The sequence below is a fragment of the Gossypium arboreum genome, chromosome 9 (assembly GCF_025698485.1).
Source record: "Gossypium arboreum isolate Shixiya-1 chromosome 9, ASM2569848v2, whole genome shotgun sequence".
Lineage (NCBI taxonomy): Eukaryota > Viridiplantae > Streptophyta > Magnoliopsida > Malvales > Malvaceae > Gossypium > Gossypium arboreum.
Genome location: NC_069078.1, coordinates 82,411,118 through 82,434,066, shown reverse-complemented (window position 1 = coordinate 82,434,066; position 22,949 = coordinate 82,411,118). Strand labels below are relative to the sequence as shown.

Below are 22,949 nucleotides of genomic sequence, written 5' to 3'. Positions count from 1 at the left end.
ATCTCAAATACAACTCTTCAAAATTTTTGTACCTAATCTGCGCACGAAAACAAACTGTACGTTGAGTATACACCTAGTGGTATTACTATAATTCAAATACTTAAGGTAAAAACAATATATATACACATTAAATCTTACCACTATTTTACCTTCAATAAATCATTCATGCATTTAAACTTTAAATTTATTCTAGTAATATATATTAAATAGATTTTCTTTATTTTAATTTATATATCTTCTTATTATACCAATATTCATTTCATGCATTTTATCAATAACCATTTCATAAAATCATTATTTCATATATTTCATTTTTATAATCTAATTCAATAACTTATTCTATTCCATATCTAAAACCTTACAACATTAGTCTTTCAATAATTATTTAAACTAACATTTTTCAATAAGAATAATTATAATTAATTCATAAGATTATATTCAACTAACTCCTACACTATTTGATTATTTCCAATTCATTCTATTTTCACTTTTTATTTTGATATCTCAATTTCAATTCACATTTCAATTCATAATTTCACTTTCTCATATTTCCAATAGTTCAATCGATCAATTCTTTTGATTTTCTCATTTCATTTATTCAACTGATTTCAATATCAATAATTCAATATTTTAGCAAATTCGTGAACTTAAGTTCATGCTTCAAATCTCACATCTTAATTCCATTCACAATTTAACTCATAATTTCTTTCTCATATTTTTAATAGTACGATCAATCAAATTTATTTAAGTTTCTCATTTCAGTTATCCACCCTATTAACAAACTCGGACTTTGACGGATACACGGATTCCAACCCAAACATACCAATACGGCACATTGTGCCTAATACAGTACATAGTACCTGATCAGTATACGATACATAAGTGCCTGAAACGACACACGAGGTGCCTGATACGACACACGAGGTGCCTGAAATACGACACATAAAGTGCCTGATATACGACACATAAAGTGCCTGATCGGCAAAGCCGATATATCCCGTACTCTTCAAAATCCTATGGCATGCGAATTATATCCGACTCAGCCCTACTAGTTAATAGGGATTTTAATTCTCAATTCACTTTCATTTCCATTTCAAGATCACTTTTCAATTACAATTTCACATTCAAACCAATATACAGTTCAATTATACATACACATTCACCATTCAATTCAATTCTCGGTCAATTCAAATTCACTTTTCTATTTTCTAATCAATAAACAATTCAATACCAATACATATTTCAAATAATCACATTTCGATTCAATTCAAACTACTTTTCAATCAATACACAATTCACATATTCACACATATTCATAAATTAATTCATTTTTGTTTAATTCATATTTTTAATTCATTTTCCAATCAAATTCAAATCATCAATTACTTTTCAATCAATATACATTTTAAATACTCACATATTTTCTTCATTCAATTCAATTTGATTCAATTCAAATCACTTTTAGTTTCTAATCAATATACTTTCAAATATTCACATAATTCGTAATTCAATTACTTAATTCAAATCATTTTAATTTCCAATTTGTTCACATTCAATTTCAATAGCCATAAATATTTTTGAATCGATTTCATTCAAATCAATATCATCATTTCAATTGCTTACCTAATTTTACTTGCCATGCATTTTAATTAAAATATAACAATTAATAATAAATATATTTAAATTATAGTAATACAAATCCGAATTTGTTCGATTACTCCTCGATAACTTTCCTTTCCTTTCGGTGACAATGCCTCGGGTTCTTTGCTAACTATCAAAGCTTTAAACCTTCAAACCCTAGTTTTTTTATTTTTCTTTTCTTTCCTTTTCCTTTCTTCTTGTTTTCGAGTGGTTTCTGCTATTCTTTCTTGTGCTTTCTTTCTTTCTTTCATTTCTTTTATATCTTATATATATATATATATATATATATATATAATAGTTAATAATGATAATAATGATAATAATAAATATAATAAATATATTTTAATAACACATATTTACATTATTACATATTTCTTATACAAAAATCTCACAATTTAATTATTTATCTAATAAATATCTTTTACTTGGTAATAATAAATAATAAATATATATTTACTAATTAAATATAAGTATTACAAATGTACATATATTTATTTTTAAATTGTACAATATCATCACCATCCATTTAGCAAAATTTTGATTTATTTTGGCAAAATTTTGATTTATTCATATAATATAATATTTTTAATTTATAACTAATATAAATTACCATATAATAAAATAATTATATACATTATAATTTAATAATAATTAAACAATAAAAATCTTATATTTTTATCAACATTTGCCGCCTCATTTATGGTGAATGGTATATTTCCATTTTGGTCCCCCTTTCTTTTTATTAATCTATAATCCTACTTTTACCCCTTATTCAATTTAGCCCTTTTTCTTAATTTCTCTTAATTAAGCTAAATTCAGTTAATTAAAGCCTAATTAAACAAACAACTAGCCTCACAAATATTCCTAATAAATATTTACGAACTCAGTTCACTAAGACAGAGGCCCTATAACTCGCTTTTCCGGTGCTCGTGAATTTTGGGTCATTACAAAAACAACAAAAATTGGTTGTGATTAAGAGGAGGAGAAAAAAAAAATCTGCAGAGCTTAATTCTCAGCAATGAAGCACTAAAGCACATGACTTAGTTGTCACGTTCTCCTTCTAAATACCTACTCTTCATTTCAAGATCCTTGACATACATCTTCTTCCTCTCCTCTGATCTCACAACTGCATCTCTGTTTCTTAACTACTTGAAAAAGAAACCATTCAGATCCATCAATTATAGTAATACCATTTATTATCTTTAGTTTTGGGCATTTGCAAAATACTTGGGTTTGTATGAATATTGGAAAGATTAATCAAGCTTTAAAAGTAAAACTAGATTGAGATTGAGTTCCTCAGGTAAACCATTACACCTCTACCTCAAATTAGACATGCAACTAACAAAATTGAAACAAAATGAAGTTTCAAAGAACAATAAACAAAGACTGATAAATTGGGAATATCAATTTATACTTTTTATGTTTCTTAGCAATGGGATCGTCTTTATCGACGTCAGTGTGGGTCTGGCTTTGTTTGTGCAAATCACCACCGTTGACGCCAACCACATTGCCGTTACTACAAGGAGGTGACCAGTAAATCAGCCAAGAAATCATCATCGGGGACAAGTTGAGTCTCAACCATATGATCAAAATTATCATCCTCCATCAAAACCTTCTCGATCTCCCCGATTCACGAAGACACCACTGTTTCTTCATCAGGATTCTGGGTCAAACAAGGTTGAGGAGGTGGTTTCATTACCTATTCTGGTTCATTATCTAAGATATCCCTGAAATCGGGTAAGTCAGCCTCGAACAAAAGGGTATCCCAATTGATTTCCTCCATGAAAACCCAAAGATTTATGAAAGGGGAAATTGAAATTGATTTCCTCCATAAAAACCCAAAGATTTATGAAAGGGAAAATTAAAGTCTAACAGGATTTACAGAGAAGGGAACATATTTTTCATCTATTTTATCTCCAAGCATCTCTGTAATACCCTTAACCCGTATCCGTCGCCGGAATAGGGATTTGGAGTATTACCAAAATTTACAGATCATTTAATAGAAATTTCGCTTCACATAACATTCATACCTGAAATCAATCAAATTTAATCATAGTGTCTCTTATGTGAGCCATCGAAGCCCAAGATATATATATCGAGATTTAACTGAGAACTCAAAATTTTTTTTTCAAAAATATTTAAATTTTTTTTTTCAATACTGTAAGGAGTCACAGGCTGTGTGGCTAGGTCATGTGGTTCACACAATATTCAGGAAGTTATATTCATCAATTCACAAAATAAATAAATCCACAACATTATTTATACATATCATCTCTAACTTAATAAAATTTTAACTTTTCCGAGTTCCTTTATTTTCATATGTATTTCTTTACTTTCCACACTCATTCTTTATGTATAACACACCGGTTATAAGCATACCATGCCATCATACCCACAAGCTAGTGCGTTTGGACATAACTCTTTTCAATTAATCACATGATAAGTCATTTCATAAGATATTGCATAACTTAAAACTTGCCACTCTCTCATGAGCATAAGTACATTTTCATTTGAGCGCTTACCCTTTCAACACATCATACAAAAATAAACATTTTACCATTTAACCAATAGCTTGGCACTTGTCTAAGCATCAACAAAGAACACTTGTTAGCATACTTGAACATATTCATATAAATTCAACATAGATAAACTTATTTTCTCATCATATCACACTTGAGTTTATTGCTCGTCTCAACATACATAATTTCCCTTGTAACAACATATTAAATATAATTACGTTTTTACATATCATGATACATATCATTCTTTTGCTGTTTCTTTATAAACATTTATCATTCATTTCATTATATTAATATTCCACGTACCATTATTTCCATATATTTCAGGTATATACCGGTAATAATTCATTTCAAACTCATATTATTTCATATCAGAACTTTACCCCTTGAATCATTTAAATATCAATGGGTACACTTATTTCAGATCAATATCAATAATAACCATAGGTCTACCAATACTATTTTCATATCTCACTTACCAATCTTTGTCAAATTAGAGAACGTCTTACGGAATTGAGTCCTTCGTGATCTGAAGCCCGAAGTTTAGCTGAAGCACATAAGTGCTAAACGGAAGCTCGGAGGCTAACTCAAGCACACAAGTGCTAAACAAGCCGAAGGTCGATCAAGCACACAAGTGCTAAACGAAGCCAAAGGCTAATCAAGCTCACCAGAGTGAATCGAAACCCCAAAAGGGTTAACTGAAACTCATATGAGTTAACGGAAGCTCGTAAGAGCTAAACGGAAAGCAAACACGAGAATTCACAACAAATGCTGAATCTCGGTTTACTTGGGTAATTTACCGTCAATTCATCTTTTTCACTGAAAGATTGTACTCATTTCCTGCATTCCGTTCCTCCAAATTTTCAAAGGTAATTTCATAACTTTTGTACATAATTTACTTATTTTCAACAATTAACATACATAAATATTAATCACCATTCATAAAATAATATTGAAATTTAATAATATTAACAAATGGTCACTAAATTTAGTTATATAATCTCACAAGTTCGATTTTTGTATTATAGCGATAATCATAATTTCATAATAAATATTACAAATAAAATATTATATCGTTTCTAATTCAACACTTATCGATTATAATTGGGCATGTGATCAATTTATACACGAGTCATTCATATATTTTTTGTATATTTTCCTCCTCCTCCTCTCCATCCACATCCTTAGTATAAACAACACACTTGTAGGTAACATTATCCATAATTTTGACTATTTACTTATGTGAATATTCAAGCTGTCTATCTGTGTCATAGTCACTAAATTATTTTTATCTTGAGCTACAGAAGTCCAAATTAAGATCCGTAAATTTTCCTAGAAACTAGATTCACCTATCTTCTTACCATAAAATTTTCATAATTTTTGGTTGGGCCAATTAATACAGTTTATTCATTGAAGTCTCCCCTGTTCTGCTGTCTGACAGTTCCGACCCTTCTTCACTAAAAATTAATTATCTCCTCGTACAAGATTCAAATGATATTCCCGTTTGTTTATCTTGAAAATATAATCATTCAGGATTCTAAATATATTAATTTAAGCCCTTAATTATTTTTATCCAATTTTTGATGATTTTACAAAGTCAGAACAGGGGAACCCGAAATCATTCTGACATTGTCTCACAAAAGCTATTGTATCTCATAATTTACAATTCCATTGCTTACATAATTTCTTTTATAAGAAACTAGACTCAATAAGATTTAATTTCATATTTTATTCATCCTCTAATTCCATTTATAAATTTTTTGGTGATTTTTCAAAGTTAGACTACTGCTTGTGTCCAAAACAGTTTTAGTGCAAAATGTTGATTTCCATTTTGCCCCAAATTTCACAATTCATACAATTCAGTCCTTGCTCAATTAACCCCTCAATTAAGATAATTTTCTCAATTAATACTTTTCATAAACATTATAAGTTATTTCATAACTATTTAAATTCAGAATTTCCACATAAAACTCTAACTTCAAACTCTTTTACAATTAGGTCCCAAACATTCACTTTCTATTCAATTCTTATAATAAAATCAACATATAAACAATTTAAAGCTCTAATTCCATGCCAAATCATCATATACTTCCAGAACATATGTATAGAAACTTTAATTTTCTTTCATAGAATCAAAAACTAATGATTTCAACAAGTGGACCTAGTTGTAAAAGTCACAAAAACACAAAAATTTCAAGAAATAATCAAGAATTGAACTTAATTGGAGTAAAAATATGAAAAACCAGCTTAATAGAACTCCTCCATGGGGTTTTTCTGATGAGAATGCGGAAAAATAAAGAGAAATCTAGATAATTCCACTTTAGTTTTAGCTTTATTAAGTAAATTTTGCATTTTTCCAATTTTGCCCTTAATTCTCCTTATTTTATTGCTGATTTCATGCCCTTGCCGTCCAGCCCAAATAGACCTTGGGTCTATTTTCCTTTTAAACCCTCTTTCTTTTATCAATTAAGCTATTTAATTATTTCTCACAATTTTACATTTGATACAATTTAGTCCTTTTTGTTCAATTAACTATCAGAACTTTAAAATTTCTTGACGAAACTTTAATACTAACATATTAACACTCCATAAATATTTATAAAAATATTTATGGCTCGATTTAAAATTCTCGAGGTCTCGATACCTCGTTTTCGATTCTAATTATTTTAATATTTATTTTTTTAGTACACTATTCACTATTTCAAAATTTTTCCTAACTTCACATTTAATTTATACTCACTAAATTAATAATATTTCCTACTCATTTGTCGGATTTAGTGATCTCGAATCACTGTTCCGACACCACTAAAAATTAGGCTGTTACAATCTCCGTTTTTTCTCTTCTCCTTTTTTTTCTTCTTTTTTTTCTTCTTTTTTTTTCTTCTTCTCTTATTATTCTATTGTATAAACCTTAAATTGCTACTGATATGGCTGTTTAAATTGTTGCTAACCGGTCAGCTGGACGGTTAATGACACCAAGCAAGCTGTCATCTGCCACGTCACTTTACAGTTACGTCTGTAACGGAAAACTGTAAAAAAGACTGTTTTGTCACTTTTTAAAAGTTGAGTGACTGAAATGAAACTAATGTGACTGTTTTGTCTGCTACCCCAAAGTTGAGCGACTGTTGATGTAATTTACCCAAAAAATTATTATAGGTTTTGATTGTATCTATTCTTCTTGATACAATGCTTAGAACTACCCATAGCCTCTCTCAATCTATAAATAGGAGGATAATTCACTTCAATGCATTCGAACCTACATCCTCTTACATTAGGAACAATATTCATAATAATCGAGCTAAAACTCAATCTATATATATTTTTATTTCTAAATATAAGTTTCTATTTAACGAAAATATAACCATCAATATATATATATATATATATATATATAAACTGAATATATTTGACTGAAGCAAGTCTTAACATATATACCAGTTTTAATGCTAGCATTGCATTGGATGACAGATTTTTTGGTTAATATCATACCAGAAATCTGAGATGTTAGTATTTTAAAGGGAGAAATTTCAAATTAAATTTAAATATATATTTAATTATTTGTATTTAAAGAAATAAATATATTAATTTATTTTTATATTAGATAAACATTATTATTTATATATGTAATATATAAACATAAATTAATGTTATATTAATAATTATGTCAATAAATTACGGAAAGTGATCAAATTAAAATTATATACATAAAATTGTATATTAAACAAAAATTTATATATGATTTTGAGATTTATTCCTATTTTAAACAATTATATACCTTTGAGAAGTTAAAAGAGACCCACCGTATTTGACGGACTTTCAATTTAAGTCTTTTTCATTTTACAATTTGGAGGTGAAGGTGTTCATGAGTTGAGCCAGGTGAAATTTGGTATGAGTTTGGTTTAAGCATAATATTAACATGTTTATACTTACTCAAATTTGACCCGAGTTGAAATTAACATTTATTGTGTATAAAAATATCTTGAAATTATTTCTGTTAATTGTAATTTAATTCCAAATAAAATATTTTATTTACAAAATTATAAATTTTTAAAAATATTAACTCTGTTAAATAGAAAATAATATTTTTAAACTGTAAATGTTAATAATATTTCAATAAGCTTTATTTAAATTTTGAATAATTAAGATGTTAAATTGATCAATTTAATAATAAAAAGACTAATCAATTAGCTATTTATATTATAAGTACCTTTTAGATACATTCACCTAATTTGTCCAGTCGGTAGGAAGAAGAAATGAAAAAAGATAATTCGAAAGAAAGAAAAAATATTCTCCTTCAAATTGAAAAAGAAAAATGAAAAAGATATTCGATCATAAACCGTCAGGATGTTCCCACGTGGCAATCTAGAAAGAACGAAGAAAGAGGGAGGCAGAGTGCCCTCATCGTAGAGAGTAAAAGGACGTAGTAATCAATCCATAACCTGAGGAAATCGTGATTCGCCCTCGCTTGACTTTCCAATTGCTCGCCGTCTTCTTAGTCAACCGAGTTGTAAAAGGAAAGAAACCAGCCGCCACCACCACCACCACCACCATTACCTAAAGCGTTAAAAATGGCGGAGCAAGCTGTTAAGCTTCGGTGCCAACGAATCGGCTGCAATGCTACCTTCACCGAAGACGATAATCCCGAGGGTTCCTGCACTTTCCACGCTTCCGTATTTATCTTCTTCTTTTTTTCTCCATAGTCTGTGGTTGAGTTTTTAATTTAGTGGATTACATCGTATTAATCAAATTACATGAATTGACCAATTAATTCATAAGCCCAAATCAAAATTAGGTATCTATTCAATCTATTGTTAACTAAATATTACGTTTTGGAATGCAACAATTTGATTAATCCCCCTCCCTTGGGTTATATTTTAAGATTAGATTTAATTTGGTTAAAATACTAAAGAAACCCTAAGCTGCTTCACTTTTCTTAGATAGGCCCTTATTATGCTTTGATTTGTACGCAAATTAGCTTCTATTCAAATGAAATGTTGATTTAGATTGATGTTTTATTTAGGTATATATTAAATGTTAAGCTTATTTGGTGTAAATAAAAAGTGATCATCTGGGTGTAATGAATAGGGTGACTTATCGAGATAAAGTGGTAAAGTTCTTAGTCCTTTTATTACTTTCAACCTTTGTTTTATTTCTCTTGCACAGTTTACTCTTGCATTATGATGGTCACCTTCACGTTTTTGAATTTAATGTATTCATAAAGACACTATAGTTACCCATAGACTTGGTTAAATTAATGTCTGCTTTTTCGCCCGATTTCCCCTCTTATGGTTAAAATCATGAGGTTTTCTGTTTCCTGTTATAAACAAATTTGTGTTATACCTCCCTTCCTTGCGGTTTAAGAAATATATCGTGGGAAATTTTGACATGTTTTCGATAGTGTGATTATTTTCAGCTGCTATTTATAATTTTTTTCCCCTTCCTAGAGTCAGGGTTTGTTAATCATAGACAATAACTCCTTTGCAGTGCCCGTCATGGTTAAGTATGGATTTTGGCATGTTATTAAATCTTGTGAATCCTCCTGATTTTTCTTGTTGTTGTTGTTGTCTTGCATGTTGGCTTGGTTCCTGTGCATGGGCGGATTTATGCAAACAGGGTGTAAGTAGAAATTATTAAAATTAAATAATTTTATTCTTTTCAAAACATCTTTTGCACCTTCAGTTTTAGCTGGTAATGCAAACTTAAATTCCTTTTCCAGCCTATTTTTCATGATGGAATGAAAGAGTGGAGTTGTTGCAAAAAAAGAAGCCACGACTTTTCTTTATTCCTAGAAATTCCTGGGTAAGTACCTCTCATAATTCCTTTAGGTCTTGAGCTATAATTTGTGCTTTTTTGAGCAAGTAATATAGAACAGGATTGAATGTTTGGGGTCCTCTATGGAGAAGGAAGTTCACTGCTCGATAAATTTAATAATTGTTTTGCATCTAGCCAATATCATTTTCTTTAAGTTTTCTTTCTATTTTTTTTTTTTAATGCAGGTGTAAGACAGGTAAGCACACAACCGAGAAGCCAGTGTTGAATAAGCCAGTAGCTACTAAGACGATTCCAACTTCTAGTCCTGCTGTTACTCTTTCCACCAGTGCAACATCAAAAGAATCCTGCCCTAGATGCTCTCAGGGTTTCTTTTGCTCCGATCATGGTATTATCAATAGATCTTCCTCTTTCTGCTTTGCTAGACCATAAAAAATTCTTGTTATTTGCCATATCGAAAAAATAAAAATAAAATGTTATTTAGGTCTCTTACTGTCATGAATATGATATAAATAGGGTACAATGGCACATTATAATCTTAGCAGGGAAACGCTTCACATACTGTTGTGTAGGTATTCCTTTCCCTGACGCGTCAAGTGGGTTAAGTGAAATTTCCAGTGCATCAATTGTCCCTCTCCCCAAAGAAAAAATGAAAAAAACATAGTGCATCATTGTTCTCTTGTCTGTGGCATGTCAATTTTGTCTTGAGAGATTGGAACATCTTTGGGGTAGTAACTATGTAATACTTGCCAGAAAAGAATCTGTTGGAGTCATTGGTTTGGACCGTTGTTTCTTTCAGAACCTGATTATGATTGATGGTTGGTCTCCAAGAAAAGTGGAACTTTTAGAGGGCCATGTTGATCAGTTTTGAGGTTTACAGTTTGCAAGCAATAATACCCGATTATTTTATGTATCTTACAAGTTGAAGTCTTCAGAAACCTGGATATGACTAATGGTTGACTTCCAAGGAGCAAAACTTTCACTAGGTTATGTTGTTCAGCTTTGGGTTAAAGCATTTAGGCAGTCCCTGTAAGTCAAATTGCAATTTAGTCCCAGTACTTTGGAACTGAGTAATGTAATCCTTGTAGGTTTGTTATTGGTGCAAAAAAGTAAGATTGATACAGTGTTTATGGAAAAACTATCTACATGATGACATTGTTTTCTCTTTATTTTGTAAATAATCTGATGACGTGGATTTCTAAAATCTGAAAATAGAGACAACCTCAGCATTTAGATTGTTTTTCCATTAACATTGTTTTTTAATTTTACTTGTTTGCACCAATACCTAACTTATAAGGATTAAACTTAGTTTTATATTATATAGTTTACATTGTACTTTTACTATTTCTCTGATTGCTTAGGAGCTTAAACCTCAGTTTTAAGGTTTATTTTTTGCAAGCGGCAAGTGATAATGTCTGAATATTCTGGGTCTTAGAACCTGAAATCATTAGTTATCCTTTACAGTAGAGAAAACTGGTGATTTTGTTTAAAGTATGTTGTTATAGTATCGCATGCAGAGCTGAAAGTTATATACTTTGTAGGTTCACAGCCCAAAGTACCAAACCCTACCCCAGCTGTACTGGCTAAGAGCAGTGCGGATGTTAAGGAGTCTTCTCCTCCACCAAAGAAGATAGTTGACATAAACCAGCCTCAGACTTGCAAAAATAAAGGATGTGGTAAAGTTTTCAAAGAAATAGAGAACCATGAGTCTGCATGTAGTTACCATCCCGGACCTGCTGTTTTCCACGATCGAGTGAGAGGGGTATGCCATATAATCCTCCATTACAATGAAATGTTGCTATTTATTACAAAATTCTAAAAAAAAAAATGTTGTCAGCATATCCTTTTCTTATATTACCATACATCATTCACTTGAATCTCTTTGCAGTGGAAGTGCTGTGACATTTATGTGAAGGAATTTGATGAGTTCATGACCATTCCACCATGCAAGAAGGGATGGCACGATGCCGATCCAGTGCCCTAAGTCATAAGCATGAGGAGGAATAAGTTCCTGTCTTCTGAAAGAGGTTTCCTTTATCTTCTTTCTTTTTCCCCTATTTTTGAACGGACTCTAGGTTATTCAATTACTTACCGCAAGTGTAATCTAGGATATGCAATTATGAATGTGTTGGAAATGTTCTTTTTGCACTATCTTGCAACCAAAACATTTGAGACTGTTTATTTGTTATTTGTTTGATATGAACATGCTATGGATTCAAAATGTGATATCGGAGTGGTTGATGTCTACAACCCCGAAATTCAAAGAAAGGGTTCAGAATTTTGTGCATATGTTTGAGAAACTTTGAAGGACTTGAGTACGATCTTTTTTTGTTCTGTAATTAAGGTTTTAACCAAGGACTGTGCTATCACCAAAATCCATTTTGCGTGCTAATGCCACATAGTTTTTGTTTTGCATGTTTCGGCATTTGTCCCATAGGGTCGGTCCAGCCAACCAAAGTTAAAACACTAAAATAATTCATTTATGATATAATGTTGCGTGTGTTAATGGATGCGAGTAGAGGTGTGCATGGGCTGGGTTTGGGCTGAATTTAACTAAAAATTTCAGTTCGTTTGTTAGGTTTGGGCTCGGGTTGGCTTGAAAAATAGGTTTAAAATTTTATCCAAGCTTGACTTGAATAAATTTGTTAAAATTAGAATTTGATTTGGTCTGTCTATATTAATTTTTATATTTTAAACATCAAAATAAATATTTTTCAATAAATTGAAAATAAATTTTAAAAATATGTATATTTAATTAACACTAAGATATATGTAATTTAATAAGTAAATGTTTTAAAATAATAACAAAACTAACAATAAAGTAAGTTTTATACAATATCTAAACAATAACAATAAAATAATAGCAATATAATAATAAAATGGTAGCAAAATAGGGACAAAATAATAAGAAAATAATATTTAAAAAATAGTTAGTGAATTTGAGCGTGGCCTAGGCAGAAAATGCTTTACCCGAGGTTCGGTTCGTTTTTAAATGAGCCTTACTTTTTTGTCTAAACCTATTTTTGGAGCTTATATTTTTGTCCAAATTCTCCCACATTTTAGGTGGGCTTTTGGGCCGGGCCGGACCCATGAACAGTCTAGATGTGAATTTGCAAAATTTATTTAAATAAATAGGTCACTTCTGATATCACACAGTGACGGAGTTAGGAGGCAGTTTAACTCTCAAACAAAAGAAATTTTTTAAGGTATCGAAATAAAATGAAAGCAAATACAAAAGATAAAAAGCACGAATCAAGCAGAAAAATCATAAGAAAATAATAGAACATTTGAGTAAATATTTTAAAAGTATTTTGTTATTCCAAAATGAGTGATCACAAATGAGGGTTAATAGTTGAGCTTTTTTATTTTGACAGTATAATTTAAATTATATTGATAATCGAGATTAAAGTCAATTCAATTCTTAAATTAAGATTTTAAGGGATTTTCCAAAATCTCTAATCATTATTTTACATATTTACCCTAATCCTCCAAGGCAGCCTAATGAAACTTTAAAATGATAGCGCTAAAAGATTAGATGATATTATATTAGCGTGTTTGATTCTTGAAAGGTGTAATATATATTAATTCTCTTGTTATGTGTTTTATACGTGTTAAAATATAAGCGTAATTTATTAGTAGTCTATTTTACTTTTAATATCCTTAGTTTTTATTATTTCTTAAAATATCTTATTTTTCTTAAGTTTTGATTAAATAACTAAAATAATAATATCAATTGGCTTTACTAAATTCAAGAAAGTGCTGAATTACATGACTTATAAAATTTCATTGAAAATTCAACAAAAAATTTTAAATTAAAGAACATACAAAGCAAGACAAGTAGTAGTAAAAACAAAAACAAAAATTAGCAAATAATAAACTATATATAAAAGATAATAATTACTTCGTGTACGTAACTTTGGGGTTTGAGGAGACAGACAATCTTTAATAATTTTCTTTACTTTAGATATGGTTTGTTGAGTGAAGGTAAATTGAAATAAAAATAACTAAAGTTGAATAAAAGTGGTTCTTGGTACACAGCTTGACATGAGAGAAAATTGATGCTCAATCAAAGTCATGTGAGTTTAATATGTATGTAATGTTACCAAATATCTAGTTACGTGTGATAATTATATTATAAATTATTTATTATTTTAATTTCAAGCAAGTCATTGAATTCATAGCATTTTATATGATTATTTTAAAATAAAATTACAATATGTATAAGATAAATATACAAATTGCATTATCTCGCTTTCTTTCTTTTTTTCTTTCTTTCTTTTAATTTGCCTTTATCTGTCGATCATAAATTCACAAAAGCAATTCTAATTAACAATGTTTTCTTATTTGTGATCTAGTTTCACTTTTAAATTAGAGAAAAAATTAATTATATAATATCATTATGAAATTATATTATTTGGTAATTTATAATTTTATTCAAAATATTATATATTTGATTTTTAGAAAAATTAAAAGATAATTTAAAATATTTAAATATTTTGTGATTAATATAAACATAAGCTTAATAAAATTAAATTGAGTTTCATTAAAATAAATGGAGTCAACTTGATTGTTGTCATTAAAATTTAAAACTTAAAAAATGAAGCTTGTTGAAACTTGAGCTCATTCCCAATCAACCATATTGAGCAAACTCAAGTAATTCAATCTTCATTTTAAATTTGAATGAATTCAACTTTCCAACCCCTGGGTGATAACATAAACTAAGCACTATATGAGAGTCAAAGGAGTATCAGCTTTACTAGTTTGCTCAATTTTAACATCTACACAAATATACAAAAACAAATGTTGTGAACATTTCAGTTTTCATACATTTATGCTCTTTCGTAACTTTTTTTTTTCTCTGGAAAGCATGTCAAAAGCTATCAAAATGTTTAACACTGCTATACATTGCTATTTTCTCCAAAATTCTTTCTTCTCTTTTCAAGCAATAAATACCGCAATCATTTAGAAACAAAGTATCCACTGTTCTCAACAAAAAACTTGCCTGCAATGAACCCGCTTTTCTCGTGCAAGAAAAAGGCCAATATGACAACCTAATTTACTCGGGGTTGGGGGGTAACTTTACATTATGTCCAATCTCAGTCTCCTGTGACAAGAAACAACCCTTTACAATATTGTTCAACTACATGCATCAAAATCATAAGGTTCTTGTTCTTAAAATGCTCTACGTAATCAAACATTTACGACAAAATGTGCATATATATATATGGACAAACATGTCAAAGATATCCCATCTAAATACTAGCTAAAATGAACCATAAATCAGAAAGATGTAGGCTAATGAATTAATTCAAGACTATCATCATATTAGTTTTCAACGCTCAGCCCTTTACCCACAACCAACTTTAAGAAAGGCATTTTGTGATTAGGACTTCACATTTCTTTGATTACTCTTTTTTTTTTTTTTTTATTAGTTTGGCTAATGGAATTTATACAAGGTAGTTTCAGTTTCTATGAAAAGTACTTTAGAGTTTACAATCTAATCTGCCTTAGACATTAAGCTGCCAGTGCTTGACTTATTTCTTGAAATTCCAATAACCCAAAATACAGTCATTACTCATCAAGACACTGCACAGACCAGATATCTGACCTGTTTCACATGCAAAAATTTTAGCTGCACTAGAATTCTAAAACTCGAAACAGACCGGGTCTTTTTTACCAACAGGCTAGTTGTAACCAATCAAGCTAAACTAGATACACTTGCATCAATTTAGCCAACGCTTCAATTATTTTCAAATAGAAGTGGGAAAAGCTGTTGGAACCAAGATGTTATAGCAGAAAAAGAGAAGAAAACCCATAGGTCAAAGTTACTGATAAAAGTAGGGGGAAAACCGAGCACCACAAATCTGACAGGGTAAACTAGGCTATACCTGCTAATGTTCTCTTGTTGCCCAATTACAGCATTCCTTTCTCTTCTACACTGGTACTGCATCCTTCCATTCCTTTGCAATTTTTCCTTGGCCACTTTCATGATCTACAAATTGCATATTTTGTATTCGAAGTTAATAAAAGAACAGGAGGAAGATGTATAAAATTACTTCAATCCTGTGATCTAGCGGGTGCATGCAAACATCATATAATGTACCTGACATTGCAGAAGTAAAGTACCTGGCTCATTCTCTTTCAATCCCTTAATTCAACAAGTGCAAGAACTAAATTAGTATACAATTTATAGATAGGTTTAGGTTCAGAAAAATGAAGATTTTGAGGGAACCAACCTCAGAAAGAGCTATTTTTTCTCGAGGCTTTTCACCAGAATGGACTTCAGCTGACAGCGTGAGCTGGATACATATCATGCAAGTGAGCGGTGAAGTATTATTACAACCAAATCAAGAGCAGATTGAGAAATTCTACTAAGGATGGTTAAGGTGTGAATTATTCCAAAAACATTTTAGGAGGTTCATTTGAAGCTATAGGTTGTTGTTGAATAAAGCTCGGAAAAAGTACGAAGTAATACCTTATTGAATAGTTCTACTGGTGCTTCATCCGGAAGCTTCATTGTGGCTGTTGTTTGGTTCATATTCTGGAGGACACCGTTTTCACCTTTACTAGAAATTGCCTGAAAACCCAACAACATGGTTCGGCATGTGATTATTGTTTTTAATAAAATATCTAAATAACGAGGACAATCAATATATTCGCTTAACCTTCTTATTAAGAGCACAAGCTTTAAATTTGTTAACAGCTTCATGTTTCTCCTCCTTTAATGAACTGATGGACTTGAAGCTATGTACGCAAAGCAAAGGAAAAAAGGGCTACTTCAGCAAGCAAAATGAAATCATCTCAATGGTTATATATCAAAAAGTTTAATTTTGGCTATTAACCAAGTGATAGTTCACCACATGAGAAAAAAGAACATCAAGCACAAGAAAGCATGAAAGCTTTGTAGAAAATAACTGAGTGAAGTTAAAAGCCAAAGTGCCATTACCTTCTGAGGCCTGTGTTTGCATTTCTTGAAGTTGACACATAACTAGGTACTTTCATTGCCTGCAACCGTAGTCCCAAGGATTGAAAAAAGTAATGACATGTGGAATCCAAATAGAGTTAAACTTGAGAAAACACTTAAATAGAATACAGGTGCTGTATGTAAATAAAATTTTAAATAACCCACATGATTAGATGCATGCTGCCTGGCTCTCTCGGATGTCCTCAGATGAAACAACTGCAGCAATGAAACAAAGTAAATCTGTGTCATAAAGTTATCCAGAAAAGGTTCATGCAGGATATTTCTCAAGACAATGACAAGAAGGGCAACCCTAAGAGGTAGCAAATTAGTAAGTTACTGTGGCTATCAGTTACCTGAAACTCTGGTGGTTGAGGCAGGCTTTTCTTGGGAAGGGGCAATGAGGGAGCCTGAAGAATCTATCAAGTCCAAAGAAAAAATTGAGATTACACATTCAACATCAAAGGTTCCTGAAACTTATAACAAAATTTAAGTTCCAGCAAAAATAATTTTTAAGTGCTAAAAGTACCAACCTTTTTGTTTAAGGGGAGTGCTTTAAACAAATGAACACTTGATTTTGCATTTTCATCTGACTCTGCCTTACCTTTAGTCCTGAAATCATCACCGTTTGGCTATCAGCTTTTTAGGAAAGCACAAAAACATAAATCTCAAGATGAATGGCAAAAAATGATAGGAAATCAATTGTACCTGTGTCTCTGAGCCCTTCTTGCTGTTTGTAGTTCTGGTTCTTTCGGAATTGTGACTTTAGGTTTAGCATGCAAACTACCATCAAGGGATTGGACCTGGACAACAAACTCAAACTTGTAAGAAAACTGAAAATGCTGATGATGTTAACTCAATTGTTATTACAGATTATTGTCCCTGCAAACACGCACAGGAGGTGATGGCTTCTTTAAATAAGCCCATAAGTAGTTAGCGGCAAAAGGAATTTACACTTGAGTATTAGTCTAAGTAATAAAAAACACTTTCTTAATTATACAACATACCTTTTTTGGTTTCTTGTGCACAAATAGAGATTGATGCTTCAGATGAGCAGCCTGTTTCACAAAAATTAGAAATTATGGAACATCCTATAGGGCCAAAATCTAAACTCTAGCAAACAGATTTGAGCTATATATGACGACAGTGAAGTAACATGTAATATCAAACCAAAAAAGAAAGCAGAAACAACTGTATATACCACGATACAGACACGTATGTAAAAGAAGGGGAAAACAATATCATAAGCCAAATTACAGCTCGCTTTACAAAATATTCTTGGACATAAGATATACAAAGAGTATATTGCTTTCCCAGAATCCCTATCACTTCAATTTTGACCTGCCTGATTATTTCCATTTTCAACATCACATGGAAAATTATAGAAGGTAAACTCAGACATTCTGACATTATTTATAATGATTGGCCTGGTTCCAGAACGATTATGAATCACAGAGACCCTTTGAACCATAATACAGGAAAAATGAGGTCCAATCTTATATTAGATAAGTGAGAGTACCTTGCACAGGTAACCAGCTTCCAGCTTTTGTCGTTTGGTAGCATTGTCTTCATGAAAGGAATTGCTCTTATCAAGCCTGTCAGCAGACTTTAATAACCTGAGTAGTAAACGAACCGACAAGTAAATACCCTTTTACTTTATTATGACTCCAACAGAGAATTAACCCTTGAATTTGGGGCCAAAATTCATATAAAAACAGAGTTCTAACTACCGATGGCATCATATAATGGTATCCAACGACAATAGAGTAACACCTTTTCTGATATTTATTGGAAATAACCATTCGAGATTGGTTTTGCTTTGCCAAGTAACTTGCTGTAGGTTTCATCAAAGTTGAATTACGAGATAGAGATGCCTTGCTCCGAGAATTAGTTTTAGCCGTCGGATTACCTTCGCAATAGCTATTACATGGTTCTAATTCAGAAGTAAAAAGGGGGGAAAAGAAGAGCATTAGTGCATTGCAAATTAATTTTTTTTAAAAACCCTTGTTCAAACGGAGATCATATTTAATCGATCCTGCCAAAGAAAACTAAAGTTACAAAGAAAACTAAAGACAATAATATACCTCCATTATGTTCATCACAATCTGTTGAATCATTGCCAAATTCTCCATCTCCATTCATATCATATCTCCATTTCAACTTTATTACAAAAGCTGAAAATTAAAATATCTTATAAGATTATTAGAAGACTTCACAATAAAAGACTTTATATAGCATAATGAATTGATTAAAAACGAAGAAGAAAGAAACACATGAAAAGGCTTACGCGAAGGCGGATAGCTTCCAGCTAATTCGAACCAGAGTTCGGCTTCTTTAGCCTCACAATCAGTTTCTAGGTGATTGAAATCAAAGCATCGCGGTGCATCAAACTCGTAATCAAGATCAAAACATCTTTCACCCTCAATCGATTCCTCGATGGAATAAAACTCCTCCTCACCGATTTCATCAACCATTTTTTTTTCCTTTTCACAAGAATCCTCTCTGCAAATCCGCGGCGCTTAAAATCACAATTCAAATATTCCTTTTCTCTGTTTCGGCAATAATGTTATTACCAAATCTTGGATAATATTTTACTTCTTTTTCCGTCTCTTTCCTTTTAAAAATCGGAGCGTATTGATTTGTTTCTTTCCCAAGTAACCAACAAAAAATAAAATAAAATAAATAAATGAAATTGTGAAACCACTTTCTCTCTCGAGCTTGGTTCGAAATTGAGAGAGAAAGCTCGTAAGTTTCAAAACTCCATTGAATTGGCCTTTTTCCCCCTCCTCTCTCTGTGTGTCTAAAAAATGCGAGAGCAAACTAGAAAAGAAAAATAATTGATTGGTTGATGGTGTAGAGCCCTAACTTTTAATGAACAGAAAAAGGTTTTTTTTTTGGTTTGTATCATCCAAATTTGCTTCGTTGTGTCGAAGTGAACGGCGAAAATATCGGATGCCGAAGGAAACCATGAAATGGCAATATCAAACCAATGTCCTTTTTATAGAAATTCAGCCTCCAAATTTTTGAATTGGTGGGGTCCGCCATCTGTTCGATAAAAACGGAAATTAATTTGGTGGATAATGTTGTTTACGCAATTTTATGTCGAATCATTTTTAGCATCTTTGAACCCTCTAATCAAAGTTATGAGCCCAAACAATATCTAAAAGTAAAAAGTGTATAATCATGACAACTTTTTTGTTTTTGTTATTAAAATACTTTTTATTAGTATAGTTTCGTCTCTAGCTTCGAGTTCGGTTATTTTTTACTGAATCATAAAAAAATATTTAAAAATTATAATATATTCTTTTTATATATTTAAAATTTAATTTTTTAAAATAATCTTACTTTTAAAATTTAAAATTTACAAAATATATTTATTAATACTATCAAAATATTGATCTGATATTTTGAAATTAAAAAAATATTCATTTATAATTTATATAACAAGAAAAAAGTTGTGATGAACTTAAAATTTAATAGAGAATTTTAATACTATTAATATTTCTAAAATTCTATATCAATATTTTAATCAAAATAAAGTATTTGGGTAATATTATAAAATTTGAAATGTCAAAATTAATGCATAGAGATTAAAAATCAGTTTAACATTGCTTTTGAGAAGTACTTTTAAAATAAAAACATTCATGAAATAATAAGTTTTTAAGCTTTTTAAAAGTGTTTTTGAGACAAGAAAATATTTTGCAAGAACATAAAATTTTAATTTTTACTAAAAATAATTTTTAACATAAAAGTACTTTCAAGACTTAATGTTAAATTAATCTAAATAATCAAATTTGAAAGAAGTATAATATAGAAGAGGAATTAAAATTGAAATTAGTGATTATATTATTTAGTAAAAAGAAAAGTAATGGACATGTGTGAAGAATGACCTTAGAGCATTTTTTTTTCTTTTTATACATACTAGTAAAGATTATTCATATCATCATTAATCATGAATATTTAAAACAAATAAATATTAATTTTAAATTTATCCACATAGTTAAGTGCAGCAATTCTAGTTCAGAATTATGAAAAGAAAATTATATTTAAAAATTTAAATTTCTTGTTTAAACTCAATCAGATAGTGGGATCAACTTAATAGCTTGTTTATTTTAAAAAACTAATATATAAATATATATTTTTATCATCAATAAAATACTATTAATATTTAATAGTAAATCGAGTCTTGTCTGTTTGAATTAAGAATGATTTTGTCCAAGCTTCAATACATCCATCATGGGACTACTATGTATCTAATACAGTTGTGTTGGAACTTTTTTTTCTTAATTTTTTTTGATTAAATGACGGGTTATTTAAATTTGAATTTGATGACAGATTTGCACATTAATTTTTAAAATTTATCACAAAAATACTTAATAATTGAAAATTGTTTGCTAGACAGGAAAATATGATAAATATATAATTAATGATTTTTACTATATTTTAATTATTTACATTATAATAATATTTATTATTTATTATTTTTTAATCGAATTAATTTAACTTATAACACCAATTAAATCAATTATGTTATATTTATCTTAATTAAATCAATTATGTTATATTTAATAAGATAAGATACGATACAAATTGAACTATTTTATTATACGGAAATTAATGAAGACATAAATTTCAATAAATACTTTCACAATTAATAGAACCTTTATCATTTTTGACATTTTATTATTTGGGGATTGGCTAAATTAGAATTTAAAATAAATTATTCTAAACGAATAAATTTAAAAAATTGATATTTATCTCAATGGATAGAATTGAAGCTAAATTTCAAAAATTAAAATTTAAATGAAGCTTGAAGGCTTATATAACTACAGACGGTCCATTTGTTTCCATTTTGTGGGTGGGGAGAAGACGGCCTATAAATAACCTTTTGGCATATTATAATTTGGAGCAGACAAATAGTAAACAAAACTCATAGACACAGGACGCTCCCCCCAATTCAAATTCCGCACAATGCTTACACTCTAGCTTTTGTCATTTTATAATTTCCAAATTTATTTATAATTTAAAAATAAATTATTGTCACGCACGCACAAATCACGTAGGCTTTGAAGTCAACTTTGAATTTTAAACATGCTTTTACTTTGACACGTGTATTTGCTTATGAGGATAATCATCGTATAATAAAAAAAAACATTAAAAATAAATATATTTGTGTTAGAAAAATACCCAACACCCACTCCAATGAAATGATAATTTTACAGTAGACTTTGAGTTGTATTCCAGATCATTGTGCGCACTACAATACTTAAACAATTTCCAAATGCATACCCGTCTTTAAAAACTAGCCCAAGTCATGGAATGGTTCATATTTTAAATTTAGAATGCTTGGTTAAATGCGGACATAGTTTGTCTTAAACTTAATTAAATGTTGGTTTAAACAATACATCAATGTTTAACGTTTGGTTTTATTATCATCGTAATATTAAATATTGACATGTTTGTTATCATCCTACTTTTATTTTTTATTATTATAATAACATTCAAGGTATTATATAGATTTAATCATGGTTTCAGAAATTTTATTTTATTTTTTATATTTGACATAATTATTTTCATAATATCATTAATAAATCTAATTGATAACGATGCTGATGATGTGAACATCGTTAAGGTTGATTTTGTGCTTCTAATGTTGGGTTCTTTTTTAGGCAAATTTGGTAGAGTAATGTTAGGTAGGATGGGTTCTGCTCTGGTGGACAGCTATTCGTGTTTCTAATCCTCATTTCATTTTGTTTTATAATTTATATTTGAAGTTTATAATTTTTACTTTTTAACTATATTATCTTTAAAGTTGAAATACATATTTTTCTTAAGAATATAATATATCTTATTATTGCATCTAACATTCTTGTTGGTAAATTTTTACGTTTTAAAATAAAAATAAAATTATTTCAATAGAAAATAATTTATACTATTATAAATTCAACAACAGATTTCATTTTCATAAATATTATTAACATTAATTACAGTTTTAATAAATTATTCAAAACAACCTTAAAAATAAATTATTCAAAACATACAAATTATTAATTACTTAT

The 22,949-nt window shown here is 29.7% G+C and overlaps 2 protein-coding genes across 3 annotated transcripts; one reads left to right on the top strand and one right to left on the bottom strand.

Moving 5' to 3' along the window:
• Positions 1-8,386: 8,386 nt before the first annotated feature.
• Positions 8,387-12,197, top strand: LOC108461306 (cysteine and histidine-rich domain-containing protein RAR1). Its single transcript, XM_053019343.1, has 5 exons — positions 8,387-8,830; positions 9,877-9,959; positions 10,157-10,317; positions 11,471-11,691; positions 11,818-12,197. The coding sequence occupies exons 1-5, from the start codon at positions 8,729-8,731 to the stop codon at positions 11,911-11,913; spliced, it is 663 nt and encodes a 220-aa protein (XP_052875303.1). The 5' UTR covers positions 8,387-8,728; the 3' UTR covers positions 11,914-12,197.
• A 2,462-nt stretch (positions 12,198-14,659) lies between these two features.
• On the bottom strand, positions 14,660-19,855 carry LOC108461870 (protein TPX2-like). Of its 2 annotated transcripts, none has more exons than XM_017761839.2 (16): positions 19,178-19,855; positions 18,975-19,064; positions 18,664-18,823; positions 18,410-18,506; positions 17,898-17,948; positions 17,599-17,693; positions 17,424-17,502; positions 17,247-17,309; positions 17,059-17,109; positions 16,876-16,934; positions 16,595-16,673; positions 16,405-16,506; positions 16,166-16,228; positions 16,033-16,077; positions 15,818-15,921; positions 14,660-15,033 (listed from the first exon to the last, which is right to left on the bottom strand). In XM_017761839.2, the coding sequence occupies exons 1-16, from the start codon at positions 19,362-19,364 to the stop codon at positions 15,009-15,011; spliced, it is 1,350 nt and encodes a 449-aa protein (XP_017617328.1). In that variant the 5' UTR covers positions 19,365-19,855; the 3' UTR covers positions 14,660-15,008. The 2 variants fall into 2 exon arrangements, with proteins under 2 accessions (XP_017617328.1, XP_052875388.1); XM_053019428.1 differs by having other exon boundaries at positions 16,056-16,077.
• Between the last annotated feature and the right edge of the window lie 3,094 nt (positions 19,856-22,949).